Source organism: Coregonus clupeaformis, chromosome 20 (assembly GCF_020615455.1).
Source record: "Coregonus clupeaformis isolate EN_2021a chromosome 20, ASM2061545v1, whole genome shotgun sequence".
NCBI lineage: Eukaryota > Metazoa > Chordata > Actinopteri > Salmoniformes > Salmonidae > Coregonus > Coregonus clupeaformis.
Window position 1 is genome coordinate 4621871 of NC_059211.1, and position 21163 is coordinate 4643033.

Here is a 21163-nt window from a genome sequence, read left to right on the forward strand (position 1 = left end):
ACCCATGTTTTGTGGTAAGCTGTCCATTATTCAACCAACTCTTTGATCAAGAACCAGAATGACATAATGAACAATTTAATCTTTGAGGTGTTGAGTTTTTGTTTTCTTTTTGGAAGAGAGAAAACAAGTTAAAACAATTCCATTAAATAATAACAGCTGGTGTATGAAGATCATACGTCCTATTCAGTGTAGTGTGTTCAACGTACGGCTAACGTTGACAACCCAACGTCATCTAAGTGTTAGTGTTTAAACAACCAGGATCCTCTTCAGAAGGCACAAACGTAAAAAAAACAAAAAAATACATTCCAACGGAAAACCCCCAAAATTACTGTCCTTATTGGACAACTTCAGGTAATTAAAGCTCAGTTTTAAAAAGTTTATTTCCGTTTTGTGCCAACTGAACACAACCCTGTCAATCTTAGGGTTTTTCTTCCATGTTGTTCCCCTGAGCGTCTGACCGGCAGAGTTTTGACCACTGTTCAACCATAGGTCTTAGGCTGCGTTTAGAGGGGCAGACAATTCTTTGGACCAGTCAGATCAGCTCTGAAAAAGATCTGACGTGAAAAGATCTGATGTGATTGGTCAAAAGACCAATTAGTGGGAAAAAAGAACAGAATTGGGCTGCCTGTTTAAACGCAGCCTTGGTAATGTAGTCCACTAAGACTCCTTTGGGGGCAGGAAGTGGCCCATGAGAAGAATCATAGGGTATCGGATGTCACCAAACACTAGTCGTTTCTCTGGACAACCTTGTTGGTGAAGACTGGGACCTTGACCCTTCCTTGAACAGAGTCCTCCTACCTCGTCACACTACTTCACAGGTAGGTGATGTATGATAGAGTTCCTATACGTGGCTGGTAGGACTAACTACCAACCCTGTCCTGTTGTATCCTGTATCCACCCTTCTCTCCAGTCTCTCCTCCTAAGGATCTCTTTTTCCTCCATCCATCCATCCATTTTAGATGAACTCCAGTCCTTCATACTTCACATCTCCTATCTTCGTCTCCGGCAGCAACATCCTCCCGTCCAACGTAAACGCGAGGATATACGTCGCTATCTTCCCCGCGTCCTCCTCCGACTTCAACGCTAGTACAATCTGATCGTCGGTGTCCGGTACGAACTTGAACGAGGAGAAACCGTGCGTTGGGTGGAGGGGTCCAGCGTGCCCCACGGTGATGTCACTGAAGTCCGAGGGGCAGGAGAGGAGGAGGTTGGTGGCGCGGCGCTCGTCGGCCGTCTCATCGTAGCGTTCCGAGCTGGCGCGGCGGGGGAGGAAGAACCAGCGCTGGAGGCGGTCGGACCACGCCGCAGACTCATGGATCAGGTAACCTGGATGGGAGAGAGAGAGAGTGTGAAATAACCCAGTTGACAGAGATGGTGAGATGATTGATTGACAGACAGAGACAGTGAGAGATGAAGACAACTAACTTGATGGATCAGGTTGCCTCGGAGACAGAGACAATAGAAAGTGAGAATGAAAGAAGTGAGTAAAGGTGTGTGCATGAACTTTAAAAGAGGAAGAGTTAGCGTGACAGAGACAAAGATGAATGGGTGAGTCATACGTTCTTCCAGGAACCAAGAGGATTAAAGACAGGTGTATTAGACTAGACTCCGCCCCCTCCCTCACCTGGCGGTTGAATCCCGGCTGCGCTGCGCAGGGCGTTGTAGCGCGGCACCCAGTTCTCGTGTTCCACGTCGCCGCGGTAACCCACCACCTTGACCCATTCGGGGTTGTTGTTGATGAACTCTCCGGTAGTGGTCGTCCACTCTTTACCCAGACCACCAACGTAGAGGCACTCATCCTTCACCGCTAGCCACTCCGCCTTGAACCCTACACAGAGGTCAGGGGTTAGAGGTTATTACAGTATGGTCCTGGTGATCCACTCTTTACCCAGACCCTCACACGTACAGACACTCATCCTTCACCGCTAGCCACTCCGCCTTGAACCCTACACAGAGGTCAGGGGTTAGAGGTTATTACAGTATGGTCCTGGTGATCCACTCTTTACCCAGACCCTCCCACGTACAGACACTCATCCTTCAGCGCCAGCCACTCTGCTTTGAGCACTACACCCCCCCCACACCCCCCACACACCTTAACACTGACCTTTTGAGACAGACCCGTCTCCATCAGTTAGTATAACCCAGGGTACGGCCTGGTTCCCCTCTATCCTGTAGATAACTCCTGTACGGTCGTCCACACTGTACAGGTGACCGTTGAACGCAACCAGCTCCGACAGCTCCATACCTGGTACAATAATCAGTCAGTCAATATAATGATCGGTCAGTCAATATAATGATCAGTCGGTCGGTCGATATTTGATGCACCCAGCGCAGCACAGTCTTCATCAATATTAAGTACAGAAAGTATTCACACCCCTTGACTTTTTCCATATGTTGTTGTGTTACAGCCTGAATTTAAAATTGATTAAATTGAGATTTTTTGGTCACTGGCCTACACACAATACCCCATAATGTCAAAGTGGAATAATGTTTTTCTAAATTTTTACAAATTAATAACAAATGAAAAGTTGAAATGTCTTGAGTCAATAAGTATTCAACACCTTTGTTATGGCAAGCCTAAATAAGTTCAGGAATAAAAAATATGCTTAACAAGTCACATAATAAGTTGAATGACTAACTCATCTCTGTACCCCACACATACAATTATCTGTAAGGTCCCTCAGTCGAGCAGTGGATTTCAAACACAGATTCAACCACAAAGACCAGGGAGGTTTTCCAATGCCTCGCAAAGAAGGGCACCTATTGGTAGATGGGTAAACATAAAAAAGCAGACATTGAATAGCCCTTTGAACATGGTGAAGTTATTAATTACACTTTGGATGGTGTATCAAAACACCCTGTCACTACAAAGATACAGGCTTTCTTCCTAACTCAGTTGCCGGAGAGGAAGGAAACCGCTCACGGATTTCACAATGAGGCCAATGGTGACTTTAAAAGAGTATAATGGCTGTGATAGGAGAAAACTGAGGATGGATCAACAACATTGTAGTTACTCCACAATACTAACCTAGTTGACTGAGTGAAAAGAAAGAAGGAAGGCTGTACAGAATAAAAAATATTCCAAAACATGCATCCGGTTTGCAACAAGGCACTAAACAAGTAATACTGCAAAAAATGTGGCAAAGCAATTAACCTTTTGTCCTGAATACAAAGTGTTATGTTTGGAGCAAATCCAATACAAAACATTACTTAGTACCACTCTCCATATTTTTAAGCATATTGGTGGCTGCATCATGTTATGGGTATGCTTGTAATCGTTAAGGACTGGGTCGTTTTTCAGGATAAACAAGAAACGGAATAGAGCTAAGCACAGGCAAAATCCTAGAGGAAAACCTGGTTCAGTCTGCTTCCACCAGACACTGGGAGATTAATTCACCTTTCAGCAGGACAATAACCTAAAACCCAAGGCCAAATCTACACTGGAGTTGCTTACCAAGAAGACAGTGAATGTTTGACTTAAATCTACTTGAAAATTGATGGCAAGGCTTGAAAATGGTTGTCTATCAATGATCAACAACCAATTTGACAGAGCATGAAGAATTAATAATAGGCTAATATTGTACAATCCAGTTGTGCAAAGCTCTTAGAAACTTACCCAGAAAGACTCACAGCTGTAATCGTTGCAAAATATGATTCTAACACGTATTGACTCAGGGGTGTGAATACTTATGTAAATAAGATATTTCTGTATTTCATTTTCAATACATTTGCAAAGATTTCTAAAAACATGTTTTCACTTTGTCATTATGGGGTATTGTGTGTAGATGGGTGAGAGAAAAATATATATGAAATCCATGTTGGATTCAGGCTGGAACACAACAACATGTGGAATAAGTCATGGAGTATGAATACTTTCTGAAGTTTTCTACTTCTCATGAGACAGAAGAAAGGAGAACACATTCCAACTACTGTATGTGATACTAGCCTGGCTGCCTGTCTGTCTCTGCTCTCTAGCCAACTCCTTACACAGCATGACAATTCCATAAGGAGTTGGCAAGAGAGCAGAAACAGAGTGGTCTGGCAGCCAGGCTAAGATAACACAACACAGTGGTTTAAACCAGTGGTTTTCAAACGTCTCCTCAGGGAACATCAGACGTTTCACAATTCCATTGTAGCCCTGAACTAGATCACCTGATTCACCTAGTCGACGGTTTGATGATTAATTGACAAGTTGAATCAGGGGTGCTAGCTCTGGAATAGATCAAAAACATGGAATGACTTTGGGGTCCCTGAGGAGAGGTTTGAGAACCCCTGGTTTAAACCACCCTCCTCTTCTGCTTAGTCTTTGGTGTCTAGGCCGGGTTACTGTAAAGATGCACTACTGGTTACTGTAAAGACGCACTACTGGTTACTGTAAAGACGCACTACTGGTTACTGTAAAGACGCACTACTGGTTACTGTAAAGACGCACTACTGGTTACTGTAAAGACGCACTACTGGTTACTGTAAAGACGCACTACTGGTTACTGTAAAGACGCACTACTGGTTACTGTAAAGATGCACTACTGGTTACTGTAAAGATGCACTACTGGTTACTGTAAAGATGCACTACTGGTTACTGACTGTAAAGATGCACTATGCAGAAATCACTCCGCCATTTCCTGGTTGCTAAAATTCTAATAGTTTGCCTTATTTCAGTTTATGTGACAAAACAAGAAAGTATAGTGTAGAGAATCTAAACTTAAGAATGGGAAGCATAGAATAGCACACATAGAACATATCTACCGCTTCTTAGACTTGCTTCCAATGAGAACTAAAGGGAAAGGAAGATACCTAGTCAGTTGTACATTCAACTGAAATGTGTCTTCCGCATTTAAACCAACCCCTCTGAATCAGAGAGGTGCGGAGGGCTGCCACAGATCTATAACACGCATTTCTATGTGAATTTGGTTGGGTCGCCCAAAAAGTTACATATTGCAGCTTTAAAAGCGGTTTGTGACAAATGCTGATATTAAAGCATTGAAACCATTTGAATAAATGGTACAACACCGTTTGAGTCCCAAATGGCACCCCATTTGCTATATACTACACTACTAAGTAGTGCACTAATTAGGGAATAGAGTGCCATTTTAGACGGAACCACAGTAATTTAAACCACCTCGTCCCTTCTCAGCCAGGTGGCTCTCCAGGGTCAGGGTGTCTGGGTCCCACTCCACCTCCACTCTGTCCCCACTCTCAGATACCACCAGGTGGCCCCTCCGCATGAAGCTGAACCACGTCTGACCCTACACATAACATAAGATAAATACTTTATTTTTGCATGTAGCTGAACCATGTCTACTCCTAAAATAAGATAAAATAAGATAAATACTTTATTTTATAGTATGTAGCTGAACCATGTCTACTCCTAATATAAGATAAGATAAAATAACATAAGTTAAGACATACTGTATTAATTCCTGATGTAGCTGAACACGTCTGCTCCTTAAAATAAGATAAGCTCCTTAAATTAACATCAAATCCAATCACATTTTATTTTGATTGCACTTAAAATCACCACGCGGTTTAGAGTAAAACAGTCAAATGAAAGAAATAAAGCAAACAGGATAAAACTGATGAATAAAATAACATAAACACAGTCTAATAACGGATAAAGCTGAAATGAGTGTTTTTAAGGGTGATTTAAATACCTTGGTGCTCCGTGAGGCCGTGTCCAAGTCGGCGATCACCCCGATACGGTACCGGATGCTCCCGTACGCCGTCCTCTCCGGCGGGCTGAGAGGATACGTGTCGTTGTAACGTTTATTCTTCGAGTTGACGCCGCTGTTGGATCCCACTGCTGCCACCAGTTGACGGACACCGTTATTGTTTACTTTCTTGTTGTTGTTCGTCCGCCAGCTTTGCGCCCCGTTACCGTGGTGATGGAAGCGGTCAGAGGAGACGCCGCCGAAGACGTCATCGCCGCCAGCTCCACCCCCCGTCGTCTGGTGCAGGTAGAGGAGGAGGGAGAGGGCTAGGAGTGTTGCCACGGTGATTGCCCTCCATTTTAGGCGGAAGCGGGGGTCGGAGGCGGCGCCGGCCATGGAGGCCAGGCCGGGAAGTCCTCGCACGGAAATCCGCAGGGAATTCATGGAACTGGAATAATCAGGACCACCACCACGTTCCGGCTCTGAATTATACCCTGGGATAACGGACATGGGAGAGGGAGCTGGGAAGGCGGGGGGTGGGGGTGGTGAGAGAGAAAGAGAGCGGGCAAAAGAGAGATAAAGAGAGAGAGATGGACAGACAGGGTGAGAAAGAGAAGTCAGAGATACAAGGGGAAAGTAAATTGGAAAAAGAAGAGGGGAGGAAGAGAACAAATGTTATTTAATTGTTGTTCATTCAATATATTGTCCACTGTTTATTGTTATACTGCAGCCTGGTGCTGAGCATTAGTGAAATGGTCCATTCCACTAACCACGTTTCTATCCACAGTTTTTATGCGAGTGAAGTCATACCAAATTAAATTTTAAAAAATCACGACAGCTGTGATGGAAACAGGTAGTTTCGGTACAATTTTATATAAATGCAGAGAGATAATTTGTTTGTTCGACATGGTGGTAACTTTTTGTGTCTGTAAAAGTAATTATGCGAGAGATGGTGGTGGAAACGCCTTTATGCGCAAATATTGGTATATTATCCATCATATCGAAGTAAACTTGGAGTCACGTGATGATCTGGTGTGCGGTCCTCCCACTACGACTCAGGAAAGCATGCAGTTTATTAGGCTACAGATTAAATAAATTATGATTAACTTCACAGGGTGGTGAAAGTGCACGTTAATCAGCTTGATGCTCCTTTCCAATAAATATCGAGGGTCTTATTCTGGTGACATGATAATTGATGTTTAACTGCCATTTGACAAATACAAATATTCTCGCTCTTATCCATAATAATCTCATCATGTAGACTATCCTACCCACACTGTATCTGGGAGCTGTTGGCTAGAGCGCAGGTGCCAAGACCAGAGTAGGCACATTTGCTATTTAACGCACATTTATGTGACAAAACTATATCGGTAGAGTTGAAAATGCGATGGAAACGCATTAAACTTTAGATTTTTATTCATTACATGAAAACATAAGCGAAAAAGTACATTTTGTGTGCACTAGGTCATCAAGCATTGACTTTTAACCGCAACAAGTCCGTTTGGTGGAAACCATGGTGGGAAAATGCGCATATTTTCTTTATGCGTATTTTTCAATATTCGCATGAAGATCTGTCGGCAATTGGATGGAAACCTAGCTAGTGACTGAGCAAGGCACCCCAGGACTGGGTCGTATTCACTAGACACTAAACGAAAGATAACAGACAGAAACTGAACTCATCCAATAAGAAAGAAACTCTGTTTTCTTTGCATAACATTTCCTGTTGCAACATGTTTACACTAATGAATATGACTCTGGGCTACCAGCGCTCCTTTGTGTAGTTTTCCACTAGGTACAGATCTAGAATCAGCTTCCCCTACCCCAATCCTATCTTTAACTATAAGTAGGGAAAATGCCAAACTGACCCAACAACAGTGTCTAGGGGCAACTTACCCCTACACCACTACATGACCACAGGTGTGGTATCTGAACAACCTATTCGGTATGTAGAGCACTACATTTGACATGGCCCATACGGCTCTGTGTAGGGAATAGGGTGCCATGGCTGGGCGGAAGAGAGGGAACAGGTGCCTTCCAGCTGAAACTGGAGAGGGCTCTGTGTGTGTGTGTGTGTGTGTGTGTGGTGTGGTGTGTGTGTGAAGTACAGTACCGGTACAGACAAGACAAGGTGACCCGCTCTCTGCATCTCTTGCATAATGGTTGTGTAAGAATATTCCAAGATAAATACACAACGCAGAGGACTAGTGGTCAATAGAGGACTAGAGGTCAAGAGGGAATTAACGATCAATGGAAATAGTTGTTTTTCAGTTCAACATCTGTTTAGAATCTGTGTAGGGGTTCCAACCAGGGACTCATAGCTACATGTGGCAAGTTCTCATTGGTCCAAATTGTCTATACATTGAGCCTGAAACAGGATACTTGGGGGTTTGGCCATTGGCCCAATTTTATTGCAAGGAATTATAATTGGTCAGCCAGATGCTAGGCTTGAGGCTATAAACTACATCCTGTCTCTTTGTTCAGTGGAGAAAACATTAAGGACAGGAAAGAATTAACCCCTGCAACTTATCCAGAACGCTGCAGCCCGTCTGGTGTTCAACCTTACCAAGTTCTCTCACGTCACCCCGCTCCTCCGCACACTCCACTGGCTTCCAGTTGAAGCTCGCATCTACTACAAAACCATGGTGCTTGCCTACGGAGCTGTGAGGGGAACGGCACCTCCTTACCTTCAGGCTCTGATCAGACCCCCTACCTCTATGGAAGCACAGTTCCCGCTCAGCCCAGTCAAAGCTATTCGCTGCTCTGGCACCCCAATGGTGGAACAAGCTCCCCCACGACGCCAGGACAGCAGAGTCACTGACCACCTTCCGGAGACACTTGAAACCCTACCTCTTTAAGGAATACCTGGAATAGTATTATAGTAATCCTTCTACCCCCCCTTACTACCACTGTCTTTTGTCTAAACTAACACCTGACTTATTTCACCTGCTAGCACTGACTTGTTTAAAGAAATGTACTTATTGTGATCGAGATGTAGTTGTCCCTGATTGCACTGACTTTGCTCACAGCTGCTTGTTTGAAGAAGTGTACTTACTGTGATCAAGATGTGATTGTCCCACTGGCTAACCTAAGTTGAATGCACCAATTTGTAAGTCGCTCTGGATAAGAGCGTCTGCTAAATGACTTAAATGTAAAAAATATAAATGTAAACATCTACTTTCCAGCATAACAACTATTATTTGTTCTCTTTGAATAAATATATATTTCTCCCCGATTTGCTTTGGGGTCTGTGTTATTGAAGAATAACATCAACTGCTAACAGTTGCCAGGGGCAACAGACTTAAAAAGGTAGACAGGTAGGTACTAGTTCCATTGTTCCTCTGTCACAGTTATGCACCCACCCACCTGTACTACTGACTCACACAATGCTACAAGACAGGCAACAAGGGCTACACACTAAAATACTATAGAATACATACCTTGTTTCAAATATTATTTGAAATCTTTCAAATACTTTTAGCGTTTGCTCTCTAGCATGTTGGGAGTTCCAGATGGGTGGGGTTTGACCGCTTGCAACTATTCTATTGGTTCCACTGTGCCAGGCAAGCTCAATCAAGGCCGTATAATGTATTTGAAATGATTTGAAATAGTATTTGAACCCAGGAAAACACACATTTACTCTGTAAGGGGAACCAACTGCCGTGGAGTGGCGTCTCCCCTGATGCTATCTGCCTCTGGTCTAGTTACTAAACACTGTAGAATGTGTCCCAAATGGCACCATATTTCCTGCGTAGTGAACTTATTTTGACCAGGGCCCATAGGGTTAAAAAGTAGTGCACTATGTAGGGGATAGGGTGCCATTTAGGGATGCACAAACTGTTGCATAAACACTTTTCGTTCCACTTCAATTAGATGTCAACAGGTTAGCTGTGTAGGTAAGAAGAGTAGGATGTTTCGTCATGAGGTTATAAGCCAGTCTCTGAGGAGTTACTGAGGTAGCCGACCACAAGAGACTCACACAGGAGAGACCAATCAAAACCATGTGCCTCTATCTAACACAAACACACTCTCACTTTCTCTTACTCAGGCATTCACTCATCAAATCACCCCCCTCACACTGCGTGTGAACCCAAACCTGCATGCCACAGAAACCAGCTCTGTTCACTATTTTATCTCTTCCTCTCTCAGATCCAGCTGTTCCGTTATTCACCATTTCTCCTCCTCCTCCCCGAGCACTCAGCAACAGGCATATTCCTCTCCTTCCTTTGCACGCATCCCTTGCTCCAGCCCCCTATCCTCTCTGCCGCCCGCTCATCCAGCAAGTGATTTCCATCTCTTCATCTCTCTCTCTGTCCCTCCCTCTCTCTGTCCCTCCCTCTCTCTCTCTGTCCCTCCCTCTCTCTCTCTCTCTGTCCCTCCCTCTGTCCCTCCCTCTCTGTCCCTCCCTCTGTCCCTCCCTCTCTCTCTCTCTCTGTCCCTCCCTCTCTCTCTCTCTCTGTCCCTCCCTCTCTCTCTCTCTCTGTCCCTCCCTCTCTCTGTCCCTCCCTCTCTCTCTCTGTCCCTCCCTCTCTCTCTCTGTCCCTCCCTCTCTCTCTCTGTCCCTCCCTCTCTCTCTGTCCCTCCCCCCTCTCTCTGTCCCTCCCTCTCTCTCTCTGTCCCTCCCTCTCTCTCTCTGTCCCTCCCTCTCTCTCTCTGTCCCTCCCTCCCTCTCTCTGTCCCTCCCTCTCTCTGCCCCTCCCTCTCTCTGTCCCTCCCTCTCTCTGTCCCTCCCTCTCTCTGTCCCTCCCTCTCTCTGTCCTTGTCACCCTCCCTCTGTCCCTCCCTCTCTCTCTCTGTCCCTCCCTCTCTCTCTCTGTCCCTCCCTCTCTCTGTCCTTGTATCTCTCTCTCTGTCCCTCCCTCTCTCTGTCCTTGTAACCCTCTCTCTGTCCCTCCCTCTCTCTCTCTAGCCAGTGAGAGGAGAGGTAGAACTGTGCAATAATGCCTGAGTAAAAAAACTCCAAACCGAGTGTGTGTGCCAAATGGCACCCAATTCCCTATATAGTGCACTACTTTACCATAGGTCCCTGGTCAAAAGTAGAGCACTACCTAGGGAATAGGGTGCCATTTGTGATGCATCCCATGTGTGTCACCTAATACAGGTAAACGAGGTAACGATGTTTGATTGACTGAAGCACAAAAGAACGAAACGCTAACGCATATGTAAACAACATAAGAGGCAAAGCCACCACTGTTGTTATGGTGATATAATCCCTCTTCATCGCCTGGTTGTCTGGGTCTTAACTGGACAAAAGTTGAGAGGAGATAACAAACCCAGCCGACACTGGGCCCTCCATGGAATGAGTTGGACTCCCCTTCACTAAATCAATCAAATGGTATTAGTGCTCAGCTTGGGATACCTGTGGGATATTGATTACAGTATTGTGAGCATGCTGGCTAAAACCAGATCAAAATCTCGTAAATCAGATAAAACTAGCCTCAAACCAGTTTGTGTTAGTTTAAACAGTTTTTCCTTGATTCAAACTGGTTGATGTTAGTTTATACCAGATATACTACCAAGCAGGATCAATGTCCTATCTGCATGACCCCACCTGGGGCGGCAGGTAGCTTAGTGGGTAAGAGCGTTGTGTCAGTAACCGAAAGGTCGCTGGTTCTAATCCCCGAGCCGACTAGGTGAAAAATCTGTCGATGTGGCACCTAACCCTAATTGCTCCTGTAAGTCGCTCTGGATAAGAGCGTCTGCTAAAAATGTAAATGTAGACCCCTCTATGTTGAACTGTCTGTCCCCTATACATGTCAACCATGTTAGGGATTCCCCTCTGCTGGTCGTCTACGTCTTATAATGGCTAGCTGTGCCACTAGAGATCCTGGTTCGAATCCAGGCTCTGCTGTAGCCGGCCGCAACCGGGAGACCAATGGGGCGGCGCACAATTGGCCCAGCGTCGTCCAGGGTAGGGGAGGGAATGGCCGGCAGGGAGGTAGCTCAGTTGGTAGAGCATGGCGTTTGCAACGCCAGGGTTGTGGGTTCGATTCCCACGGGGGGCCAGTATGAAAATAAAAAAGAATAATGTATGCACTAACTGTAAGTCGCTCGGGATAAGAGCGTCTGCTAAATGACGTAAATGTAAAATAATCGGAAACATTGAAAGGAAATAACAAAACCAGCAGACACTCTATTGAAAGAGTTGGACATCCCTGATATAGCTAGGTCGGTCCCCCCAACAAGAGAGGTGTAGCCAGACTACCAGGGGTGTATTCATTATGAAAACCGTTTAAGAACCAAACAGAGCAATCGGAATGAAACGGGGAGGAACCTACCCAAATGTATCCAATAGAAACTCTTGTTTGCGTTTTCCGTTTGGAGTAAACCATACATAGATAGGACTCATCATGGATATAACCTGTTTTAACATGGACATTGCCATTGAGGGATTCCACCATTTTAAAGTTGTCAACTGGGTGGGGATTCCTATGAGTTGGACGCAATCAGCCAATGAAGAAGAAGAAAATTGACTACCGTAAAACCGCTGAGTCTCAAATAGCCGCCTGTCCCTTTCAATTGCCGGGCAACATCACAACACAGCTGTAACATGTAGATATGACCTTGTAGGAACACCAACCCTATCCCTATAAAGGGTGTGTATCAATTTAACCTTTTGTTTTGAGAAAAATGTTTCACGCTGATATGAAAGATAAGGCCGTTATGCTTCCAAAACCGTACCGCAAGCAATGCGTGTTAATGTTCAGACCGAACGTCTGGGCTCTTAACAAACCTCCCCTGTACAGAAGACGACTTTATCCAATGACTCTTATGTGTAAAGTAATGGAACGGAGTTATGATCAAGGTCTAGCTATGATACATGTAGGAGCAATCGTCAAAAGTTAGGTGAATGACTGTCAATCGATGGAAACTCTGAAAAAGTCTGAGAAGTTCGGAAGTAGTTTCGTAAAGTATATTCCACTTTTTGCAAGCGCCTAGCTAGCTTATGCAACAACTTTAGCATTAGGGGCTAGCTTATTGGATAGTATCATTGATAAATCCTCCTCCAGACTGCTTGTCAGTTGAAATGATCCGTTACTTTATTATGCCTTTGTTACTTACTGGGTGAGAGGGAGGTCTCCGCGTCCCCCCGTAGCGGCTGTTTGGAGGAGGTTATGCGGTGTTTCGGTGGATCTCGGTCCCTACTCCCCCCGCTCCATCGCTGGAAGAGAGTTGAGGCAGCCAGCACTACTTCCGCCTTGTCGCTGCTTCCCAGGCGCGAGCGGAATGAACTCTGCAAAACTCTGCCGACTGCCAACGTGCCGCCGCCGCACCGCCTACCCAACGCATCCCAACGATCTTCCTGATTGGTCCGTTCCTTTCCGCGTTGCTTCGATGACCCAGCATTTGCTTCAAATATTCTGTCCATCGCGCTGAGTTGAACATACTGGACCTGACCTTCTCGGGTAACCTGTACAGTCCATAAAAGTGGGTACAGTACAGTTCAGACTCAAGAGACAAATAATATTTTCCTAAAAACTCCAAACGAAATGAATAGGAATAGAACTGCTGCTGCAGTAGAATGAAAAGAACGTTCTAGAACAACGCGTTGTCTCTAGAGCGCGATATTCTCTGATGAATGGTGTCAGAAGGCTTGTCGAGCACAAGATCCCTCTTGTTCCCCAAAAACAATGATCCTATTTATAACGTTTCATATGAGTATTATGAAAAGGCTAGAGTCATTCCCTTGTAACCCCAGTTTTCACCGACAGTCCCTTCTCTCCAAACGGTCACCATTATTTTCTCATAAAGCAAGCGTTTGACAGAATTGGAACACTTATATGATTGATACACATTTATTTGATATTTTTCATAATTCTCCCACAACAATTACGACTACAAACATGTCATGTAAACAATAATGTAAACAATGATTTAGGCTACTAGACAAAGAAGCACCATGACCCACATAAAACAATGACTACATTTTAGTGTGCTAGATAATTTACTCAGATTTGCACCTTCCATAAAAATATCTTCCTTTGACAATTTCCTATTAGGGTAAAGTGTCAAAGGTTATTTTTTGGGTAGATGTTCCAATTAATTCCCTGTGTAACACACATTTGACAATTATATAGTTAAACATTTATTGTGTCCAAAATAGCAACCTTTTCCCTAATATAGTGCACTACTTTTTACCAGGGCCTTGGTCACCATTCGGGACATAACCTATTGAATGCCAACATTCACCCTTCACCATACTGATTTCAATTCATGTCATGTCCTCAATCTTAACATGAGAAGTCCCGACCCTGTTCATGTCCTTTATAAAATAACCAGGGTTTGAATCATTGTTCATGCACCCCCAAGAGTCGATGTATAATTTGAAACCTGGTTCTAATGACAGGTTAATAAAGTTGTAATAAAAAGGTGAACAACAACATTGTGGGGAAATATTCAGTCAATATAGTTCAGAGTATAGCAATAGAATCAAAGAACAGGCATCCTTATTCAAGTCAATGATGTCATAATGGGTGGATTGAGGGGATTTGGGGTTTAAAAAACACTCCAGGCCACTCTTGAACGTTTAAAATTAGATAGAAAGTATGTAGAAATTATAATGGAACTAAACGTTTTGAATTAACTGCACTTTTTCTGGCCCGCAAATTGATTTTGACGAACAAATTGGTCCGGGAAAAAAATCTGTGCGCCTTCCGCTGAATTTTGAAATCCCGATGTGGCCTTTGAGACAAAATGCTATATGCTGATCTCTGGTCAGTTATTTGCATTTTCCCCACTAATGGTTAAAGTTAGGGGGAATCTAAACTGATCCTAGACCTGTAACTAGGGGAAACGTCACCCCAGAGCTGCTGTAACACAAAAAAGAATGCCTGTTACCTAACCACCTTGTTTAGCCAATAGCCATCAGTCCCCCCTCAACAATAACTGGTGCGTGGCGCCTCTAGATGTGGTTCTGAACAGAGGTGTTTGTGGTTGATATGTGAATGAATGATTGGCCGGTGTCCCTGTATCTCTTCAATGATTGTCCGGTGTCCCTGTATCTCTTAAATGACTGGCCGGTGTCCCTGTATCTCTTTAGCTCTTCCCCATCATCTTTAACAGCAACTGTACAAGGAAGAGGTAGAAGTATAAAGACACAAAGGTCACAGAGGTCAAGTTCATCTTAACCTTTGAGACAGACAAACTGCTACTCATGATGAGTAATGATAATTAGTTCAAGGAGAGTGACTCAAAAAAACTACAACCACACTAAGGTCTGGATGAAATAGCTAATGAATAAAAATTCATTTTTTCATTTAATTTCAAAGGTTGACTTGGAAAGAGGGATAGGGACGGGGGAGAGAAAAAGAGAGCGAGAAGAAGAAGAAGGAAGGGATAGATGAGGAGGAAGAAGGAAGGGATAGATGAGGAGGAAGAAGGAAGGGATAGATGAGGAGGAAGAAGGAAGGCGGAGAAAGAGGTAGGGATGGGGGTAACTACCTGAGTGAGGTGGTAGTCTCCGTCGACTAGCTGCTCGATGATGTTGAAGTGATCTGTGTTTGGAACGTCCTCCAATGTTACCTTCAGTCCTCCTGTTGACTCCAGAGCCTGCAAGACGGGAGGAGGAAAGGAGGAGGGAGAGAGGAAGAGGAAGGGAGAGAGGAGGTAGAAAGGAAGGAATAGAGGAGGAGGGAGGATGAAGAGGAAGGGAGAGAGGAGGTAGAGAAAGGAAGGAAGAACAAAAGAGAAAAAGAAGGGACAGTAAGATGTTGAAAAGTTCATTTTCTAGGCCCTAAAACTGTTCCAGATAATGTCTGTTCTTCCATCCATGGAACTCGGACGTATTCTATTTACCAGCTCTGATTCTGTGTTCTACTTCTCAAATTCTAAGTTTCAGCGTTCTAGTTCTATGTGTTCAGTCTGTACTGACTTTGTAGTAGTCCTCAGACTGCTTCCGGAACTCTGGCGAGTCGGTCTGCGCCATGGCAACCACGATGTCACAGTTGGAGGAGGAGAGTTTGAGCTGCGGAACCAGCTGACTAGGACTGTTCCTCAGAGCCACCTCTCTGTGACGAGAGAGAGAGACAGAGAGAAAGAGAAAGAGAAGAAATGAGGCGAGAGAGAGAGAGAGGAGCCTCTGGTGATGGCACTGACTGCTACTGGACACACACAGAGCAAACACACAGACTACAGCTCTCTCTAAAAATAGGATTCATTGAATCTTCCTCACTCTGTCACATACACAATGCCAGACACACACAAATAATTAGGCCATTGATAAACACCATTACTGACCTTAGATGACTATTAGTAGATAAGGTTGAGCATTCAGTGGTACATACCCTGTCATCTTCAGGGGTGGGGGTGGGGGTGTGTGTTTGTGTGGTACGTACTCTGTCATCTTCAGAGGCTCATTGACATAGGTGGACAGGATTGGCAGGAGGTCATATATACCACTGACCAGGAACGCACCTGAGAGAGAGAGAAGAGAGACAGATAGACAGACAATGTATGCATAAGGAGATAGGAGGGAGAGAAGATTGTCAATCATTCAAAATAAGGATCAACAAAAAGCATGGCTCTTTCCCAATGGTCTTTCTGTGACTATTGAGAAATATTACTGAGCTCACGTCTCTGCTGATACCCTGACCTCTAACCTCTGATCTGAGGGGTCACATTGTACTGAGACCAGTCTGTAGAGAGGATCATAGCAGCCAGGTGGGCCCCCGCAGAGTGGCCACACAGGTACAGACCACTGGGGAGAGAGAGAGAGAGAGAGAGAGAGAGAGAGAGAGAGAGAGAGAGAGAGAGAGAGAGAGAGAGAGAGAGAGAGAGAGAGAGAGAGAGAGAGAGAGAGAGAGAGAGAGAGACAGAGAGACAGAGAGAGAGAGAAAATTGCCAGTCAGAAACCAACCCCAAGCCTAGACATTCATGATATCAAATCATGACATATTCGTTACCATCTCCTTTAGTCAGAAGATAAGATTATATTCAGCCACTCTTGGAGGACTATGGAAGTTGATTTAAAACATGCTTCTACATCATTAAGACTGCCTTTAGTAAGTACAGATCCGAGATTGAGACTGATGAAGAGGGCGCACCTAATGTGTGAATACTGTTGAATGACGGACACCACACTCCTCCGCACCTGAGACACCATCACGTCCATGTTCCCTGGATGGAAAACAGGGGGAAGAGAGGAGGAAAATAAGAAAAAACAGGAACAAACGAGGGACAGATGGAGAGAATGTGTAAAAAGGGCACAGAGATGTGCTGAGTCCCAAATGGCATCCTATTCTCTACAGTGCACTATTTTTTCCCCCAGGGCCCATGGGGCAAAAGCTGCTATCGACCAACAGGCCGCTGCTCTGAAGACCCCAGCTGCAGTCTACCAAAGTGGTCGTTATAGATAACAGGGAGTAATTTGGGACGCAGTCATCATTTCTCCTAGACACATGGTTACAATGTTGCTATGACATCACAAACCAGGGACACACCAACGGTACCTTTGGGAGCGATGTCGTAGCCCACGGCGACCACCACGATGCCCTTATGGACCAAAGGGACGGCCATAAACCCTGACTCATCCTTACTAGGAAGTAGAAACATAGGCCTTTTCTCAATTGGATTTGCTCAACTCCTGCGTCCTCTCTCCTGCGTTCTCTCTCACGCCTCCTTTTGAAAAAGGTCAACGGTAATCGAGGAGAGGCGGTGAGGAGAAGTAACGGAGAAAGATGCGCTTGCATGAAATTACACTCCTCTCCACTCACGCCTCATCAGGCAAATTACATTTACAAGGGTGGAATCCCAAAATAAATGTGTAAAGTGATAAAAACACGTTGCTAGTTGTGGAAGACATTTTATAGATAAAAGGATAAGTAGCATTATCTTTTTCAGATGTTTGCTTGCTTTTCTCCTTTGAGAAAAAAACTGCTTCAAAGGGGATGTGGCAGACATCAAAACTCTTCCATGAAGGACTCAGTAGGATACACATGACTATCCTCGATGAAAGGTGGCTATCGAGGAGGGGAGGACACTTCCATTTCGCCTACTAACAAATTGACACTCTCCTCGACCAGAGAGGATGGAGGAGAGAGGATGGACTTTTTTGCAAATGAGAAAAGGCCAGTGAAATAGAATATTTAGAATGGTTATTAATTCCCCAAAATCACAGCCATTAATGACCAGAGAGACAAATGCCTCTGTTAGAATCAGATAGATTAGATAGATAGATAGATAGCTTAGATAGATACATACCTAAGGAACTGCCAGTAGCCTCCATGGAGGTAGATTACCAGTGGGACATCTATAAGAAGAAAGAAAACATTGGTTATGGGCAATTACACAGTAATAGAATGATGCGGACACTGATTATTTTATTTTAACATGTATGTCAAACAAAAATCTAAGTTAAACAAACCATAACTTTATGCACAAGGACTACTTTTAACCATTTCCACTGAAAATTATAGAAAAAAAATGTTTTACTTGAAAAACAGTGCAGATGCAAAGTTTGGTAACAGAATGATGGTTTGTACCATTTTTGCCATCATTCTACACACACACGCGCGTGCTTTCCACACAGACACACCTAGAGAAGTGGTGGTGGGAACATAGACGTCTAGTTTCTCCCCCTCTCCTTCTCCATAGGGAACGTTCAGCAGGGTCTGGGCCAGGCCACGGGCACGCTCCGTACCTACACACACACCAAAAACATGCACACGGAGACACACACACACAGAGGCACACACACACAGTTAGAAAAAAAAACACATAGGAAAATGAGTCGAGACAATTCGGAACTGGAGACACAAACCCTTTATGTTTACGTTGCAAAAAAAAAATATTTTGACTAAACTGTAGTGTAACTACTGTAACAGAAAGCCTAGCTAGCTATACGGTGCACAACAACAATATAAATCAAACCAACAACACACAGTTGGCTACTTTCCAATCATTCATTTCATTATTCGGACTGCGGGCACCACCCATATGTCATGGCTAGACTAAAGAAGATCCCTACAGCGTTCAGTTGGCTACTGCTCTTTCCTGAACCCACACGCTTGTCAATAATCAACTTTATCGGCTAGTTAATCAATCATCGACAGACCTTCTTTGAGCGCCGTCACGTGGGCTTTGATAACGTCGTCTGCCGACATTCTGTGCGACCACTGGCTGGGCGAAAACTGCCTCTCGAGCTCCTGTCAAAGCAACAGCACAGAAGTGTGTTGTGAATCGGGGCGGCCATACGAACATTAGCTCATAAAGATCAGGCAGACAGCGGGGGCGCAAGCGCAGTCCAACAGCGCCCTCAGGCGGTAATCATCCGGAACATTTGATTTATAATAGAAGTCAACATACAGGTTTTTTTTTAAAACTTTTGTTGTTGTTTCAACAGGTGATGTGAGCAGTGAACTAAGGTATTTATAATCGATATTTAGATATAAGATATTGAGAAACTGTGCTTTAGTTTATAGTAATAATGGCAAATGGATTGGCAAAGTTTAGAAATGAAGAGAGTTGGTTATGAAAAAAGAGGAACTAGGCTACTTGCAGACATTATTATGTATTTGTAACAGTTGTTAAAATACTTTGTGAATTTCACCAGGTTCATATGTTAATATAGCATGTTGATTTGTTATTATGCACGCCCTGCATCCTGGGGAATAGGGGATCGTCTACTTACGAGAGACGCGACGATTGGCAGTACATAGTTGTGCTCTACAAATGTTGTGTATTTTCTTTTGGATGCAGGAGAGAGAACTGTAATACATTAAAACAACCTGATCTCCGAAGTCAACGTCTTTAGCCTCAGTCAATCACACACAACGCAGAGCTACAGCGGTGCAGTACAGAACCGGTTACATATTTAAAGTACAATGTCTACTGTATGAACAGACACACAAAACTTACATCCTTCTTCATATCCTTCCAACGTGACATTGTTGCTCTTGAAGGTAACAACAGCAGATATACTCCGATAGGCACAACACAGAGAACCTTTGGAATTTGACAAAAGATAAACAGACCAATGAGGACAGTGGGTCAACGTTCTGCACTCGTGCGCCCTACTAACTGTCTCCTAGCACTGTCCTCGCGTTGATACCGCCAAGTGAAATAGAACTGGCATAGTGGTAAAGATATAGTCATGGATAAGAGCAATAATAGCCTACATTGTGCATGTGATCTTGACCTATATCTATATGTTTATCTGGATAGGAAAGTTACACGAATAATAGGGGGGGGGGGACAGGTTTGTGATATGACAAAATGTTGTATAGAAGGCCTATCATTCATGTGTGACATTGTAACCATCCATTGCATATGTCACGAGATGGATTGGTGGATAAAGGGGGTGGTGGGGCAGGTTTGATCAGACGCACCTGCAGCGGGTTAGCTAGCTGGGGATAGGCTGTCATTTCCTTTAAAAGCCTTGTGTTTTGTGGTGATCAGGCCTCGATGCAAGTGGTCGTGTCTGTTTGAGTGTTGGCTGTGATCGCACTAGACCAGTGTCTGCGGGTGTTTAGCACTGGAGGCGGGGCCATCGGTGACGTCGTCAATCTCAGACCGGGCAGCTTCCAGGACAGGGAGCATCTGGGTATCGCCATACAGAGACGTTAATTGTATTTTGTGGGGATATGATTCTCTTCGGCCTCGATAACCTATCCCCACCCTTTCTATACGTTGTCTTTCCTCCTCCCAATTTTGTCCCATAGTAGAGAGTCCGTTAGAGGAGTTGGCAGGGCCAAGGGTGGGTCCCATATTTTGTGCAGCACCAGAGCGAGATTGTAGTGCCATATCAGAATAATGCAGTGTCACTTTTGCATGCCTGATATTTACCTGGGGGATGGCGTGCATGTCTGCTGTGGGGAAACAGGGTCCGATCAATGTTAACCCATGAATTTAAAATGAAACTTACCTCGAGCGTACTTGGTCTTCTGTGTGTGTTGTGTGCTAGAGAACATTAAACCCTGTGTTGGGTGGAGTAAAAAGGGTTCACACTAAATTGACAACACCACCGTAAAACAGAACTCACTCATTGATTGCCAAGGCCTACTACAGTAGTAGAATATGAAATATGACTAATTATCCAGATAAATGTTAAATACTGGGGAGCTAGGTACAATCGCTAATTTTCAAGCTAAATGAAAGTACAATTTTACAAGTGTAACAATGTGTCTCCCGCCTGAAATTTGAACTACTGGCGCGTTTTTGGAGGTTGGTCTACGAGCTGATTGGTTCGTTCAGTGACGTAGATGACCATTGATCATATACAGAAACCGGTCGTGGAGGCAATGTTGCCAATTTAGCGACTTTGTCTCTATATTTAGCGAGTATTCAGACTAGCGACTTTTTCTGGTGTTATTGGAGACTGACGTGAAAGCACGTATCGTTCTTACTCTTCTCAACGAGCAGCGGGCCAGGGCCCAACACCCGTCCCACCCGTCCCAAAACACTCACAGGCGGCCCAGTCCTCTCGCTGCAGTCAGAGCAGGAGATGTTCAGACTGCAAATGAATCGCGCATGCGGGAAGCCGCAGTCAGGGCGAATTAGGTGATGACGTCATTTAGCGACTT

At 44.4% G+C, this 21163-nt stretch overlaps 2 protein-coding genes across 8 annotated transcripts; both read right to left on the minus strand.

Annotated features, from left to right (window-relative positions):
- Nucleotides 1-59: 59 nt before the first annotated feature.
- cant1b (calcium activated nucleotidase 1b) lies at nt 60-13081 on the minus strand. Of its 4 annotated transcripts, none has more exons than XM_041840904.1 (7): nt 12708-13081; nt 5652-6169; nt 5410-5445; nt 5120-5246; nt 2105-2245; nt 1625-1828; nt 60-1326 (listed from the first exon to the last, which is right to left on the minus strand). In XM_041840904.1, the coding sequence occupies exons 1-7, from the start codon at nt 13012-13014 to the stop codon at nt 956-958; spliced, it is 1704 nt and encodes a 567-aa protein (XP_041696838.1). In that variant the 5' UTR covers nt 13015-13081; the 3' UTR covers nt 60-955. The 4 variants fall into 4 exon arrangements, with proteins under 4 accessions (XP_041696838.1, XP_041696841.1, XP_041696840.1 ...); XM_041840907.1 differs by lacking the exon at nt 12708-13081 and adding an exon at nt 9817-9927; XM_041840906.2 differs by lacking the exons at nt 5120-5246; nt 5410-5445 and adding an exon at nt 4747-4774.
- A 336-nt stretch (nt 13082-13417) lies between these two features.
- Nucleotides 13418-21082, minus strand: afmid (arylformamidase). Of its 4 annotated transcripts, none has more exons than XM_041840909.2 (12): nt 19970-21082; nt 19500-19586; nt 18697-18787; nt 18178-18282; nt 17844-17892; nt 17093-17199; nt 16688-16760; nt 16244-16341; nt 15980-16058; nt 15517-15652; nt 15087-15194; nt 13418-14711 (listed from the first exon to the last, which is right to left on the minus strand). In XM_041840909.2, the coding sequence occupies exons 1-12, from the start codon at nt 20003-20005 to the stop codon at nt 14682-14684; spliced, it is 999 nt and encodes a 332-aa protein (XP_041696843.1). In that variant the 5' UTR covers nt 20006-21082; the 3' UTR covers nt 13418-14681. The 4 variants fall into 4 exon arrangements, with proteins under 4 accessions (XP_041696843.1, XP_041696844.1, XP_041696845.1 ...); XM_041840910.2 differs by having other exon boundaries at nt 17093-17178; nt 19970-21080; XM_041840911.2 differs by having other exon boundaries at nt 20506-21078.
- Between the last annotated feature and the right edge of the window lie 81 nt (nt 21083-21163).

What these genes read in the sequence shown, in the direction of transcription:
- afmid (XM_041840909.2), bottom strand. Translation starts at nt 20,005, where the DNA reads ATGACAGCCTATCCCCAGCTAGCTAACCCGCTGCAG. An exon ending in AGCTAGCTAACCCGCTGCAG is followed by an intron (nt 19,587 to 19,969) that starts GTGCGTCTGATC and finishes CAAATTCCAAAG; the next exon opens with GTTCTCTGTGTTGTGCCTAT. An exon ending in GAGACTACCACCTCACTCAG is followed by an intron (nt 14,712 to 15,086) that starts GTAGTTACCCCC and finishes TTCCTTGTACAG; the next exon opens with TTGCTGTTAAAGATGATGGG.
- cant1b (XM_041840904.1), bottom strand. Translation starts at nt 13,014, where the DNA reads ATGGACAGAATATTTGAAGCAAATGCTGGGTCATCGAAGCAACGCGGA. An exon ending in CTACATCAGGAATTAATACA is followed by an intron (nt 5,247 to 5,409) that starts GTATGTCTTAAC and finishes TGTTATGTGTAG; the next exon opens with GGTCAGACGTGGTTCAGCTT. An exon ending in AGCCGGGATTCAACCGCCAG is followed by an intron (nt 1,327 to 1,624) that starts GTGAGGGAGGGG and finishes TCTCCCATCCAG; the next exon opens with GTTACCTGATCCATGAGTCT.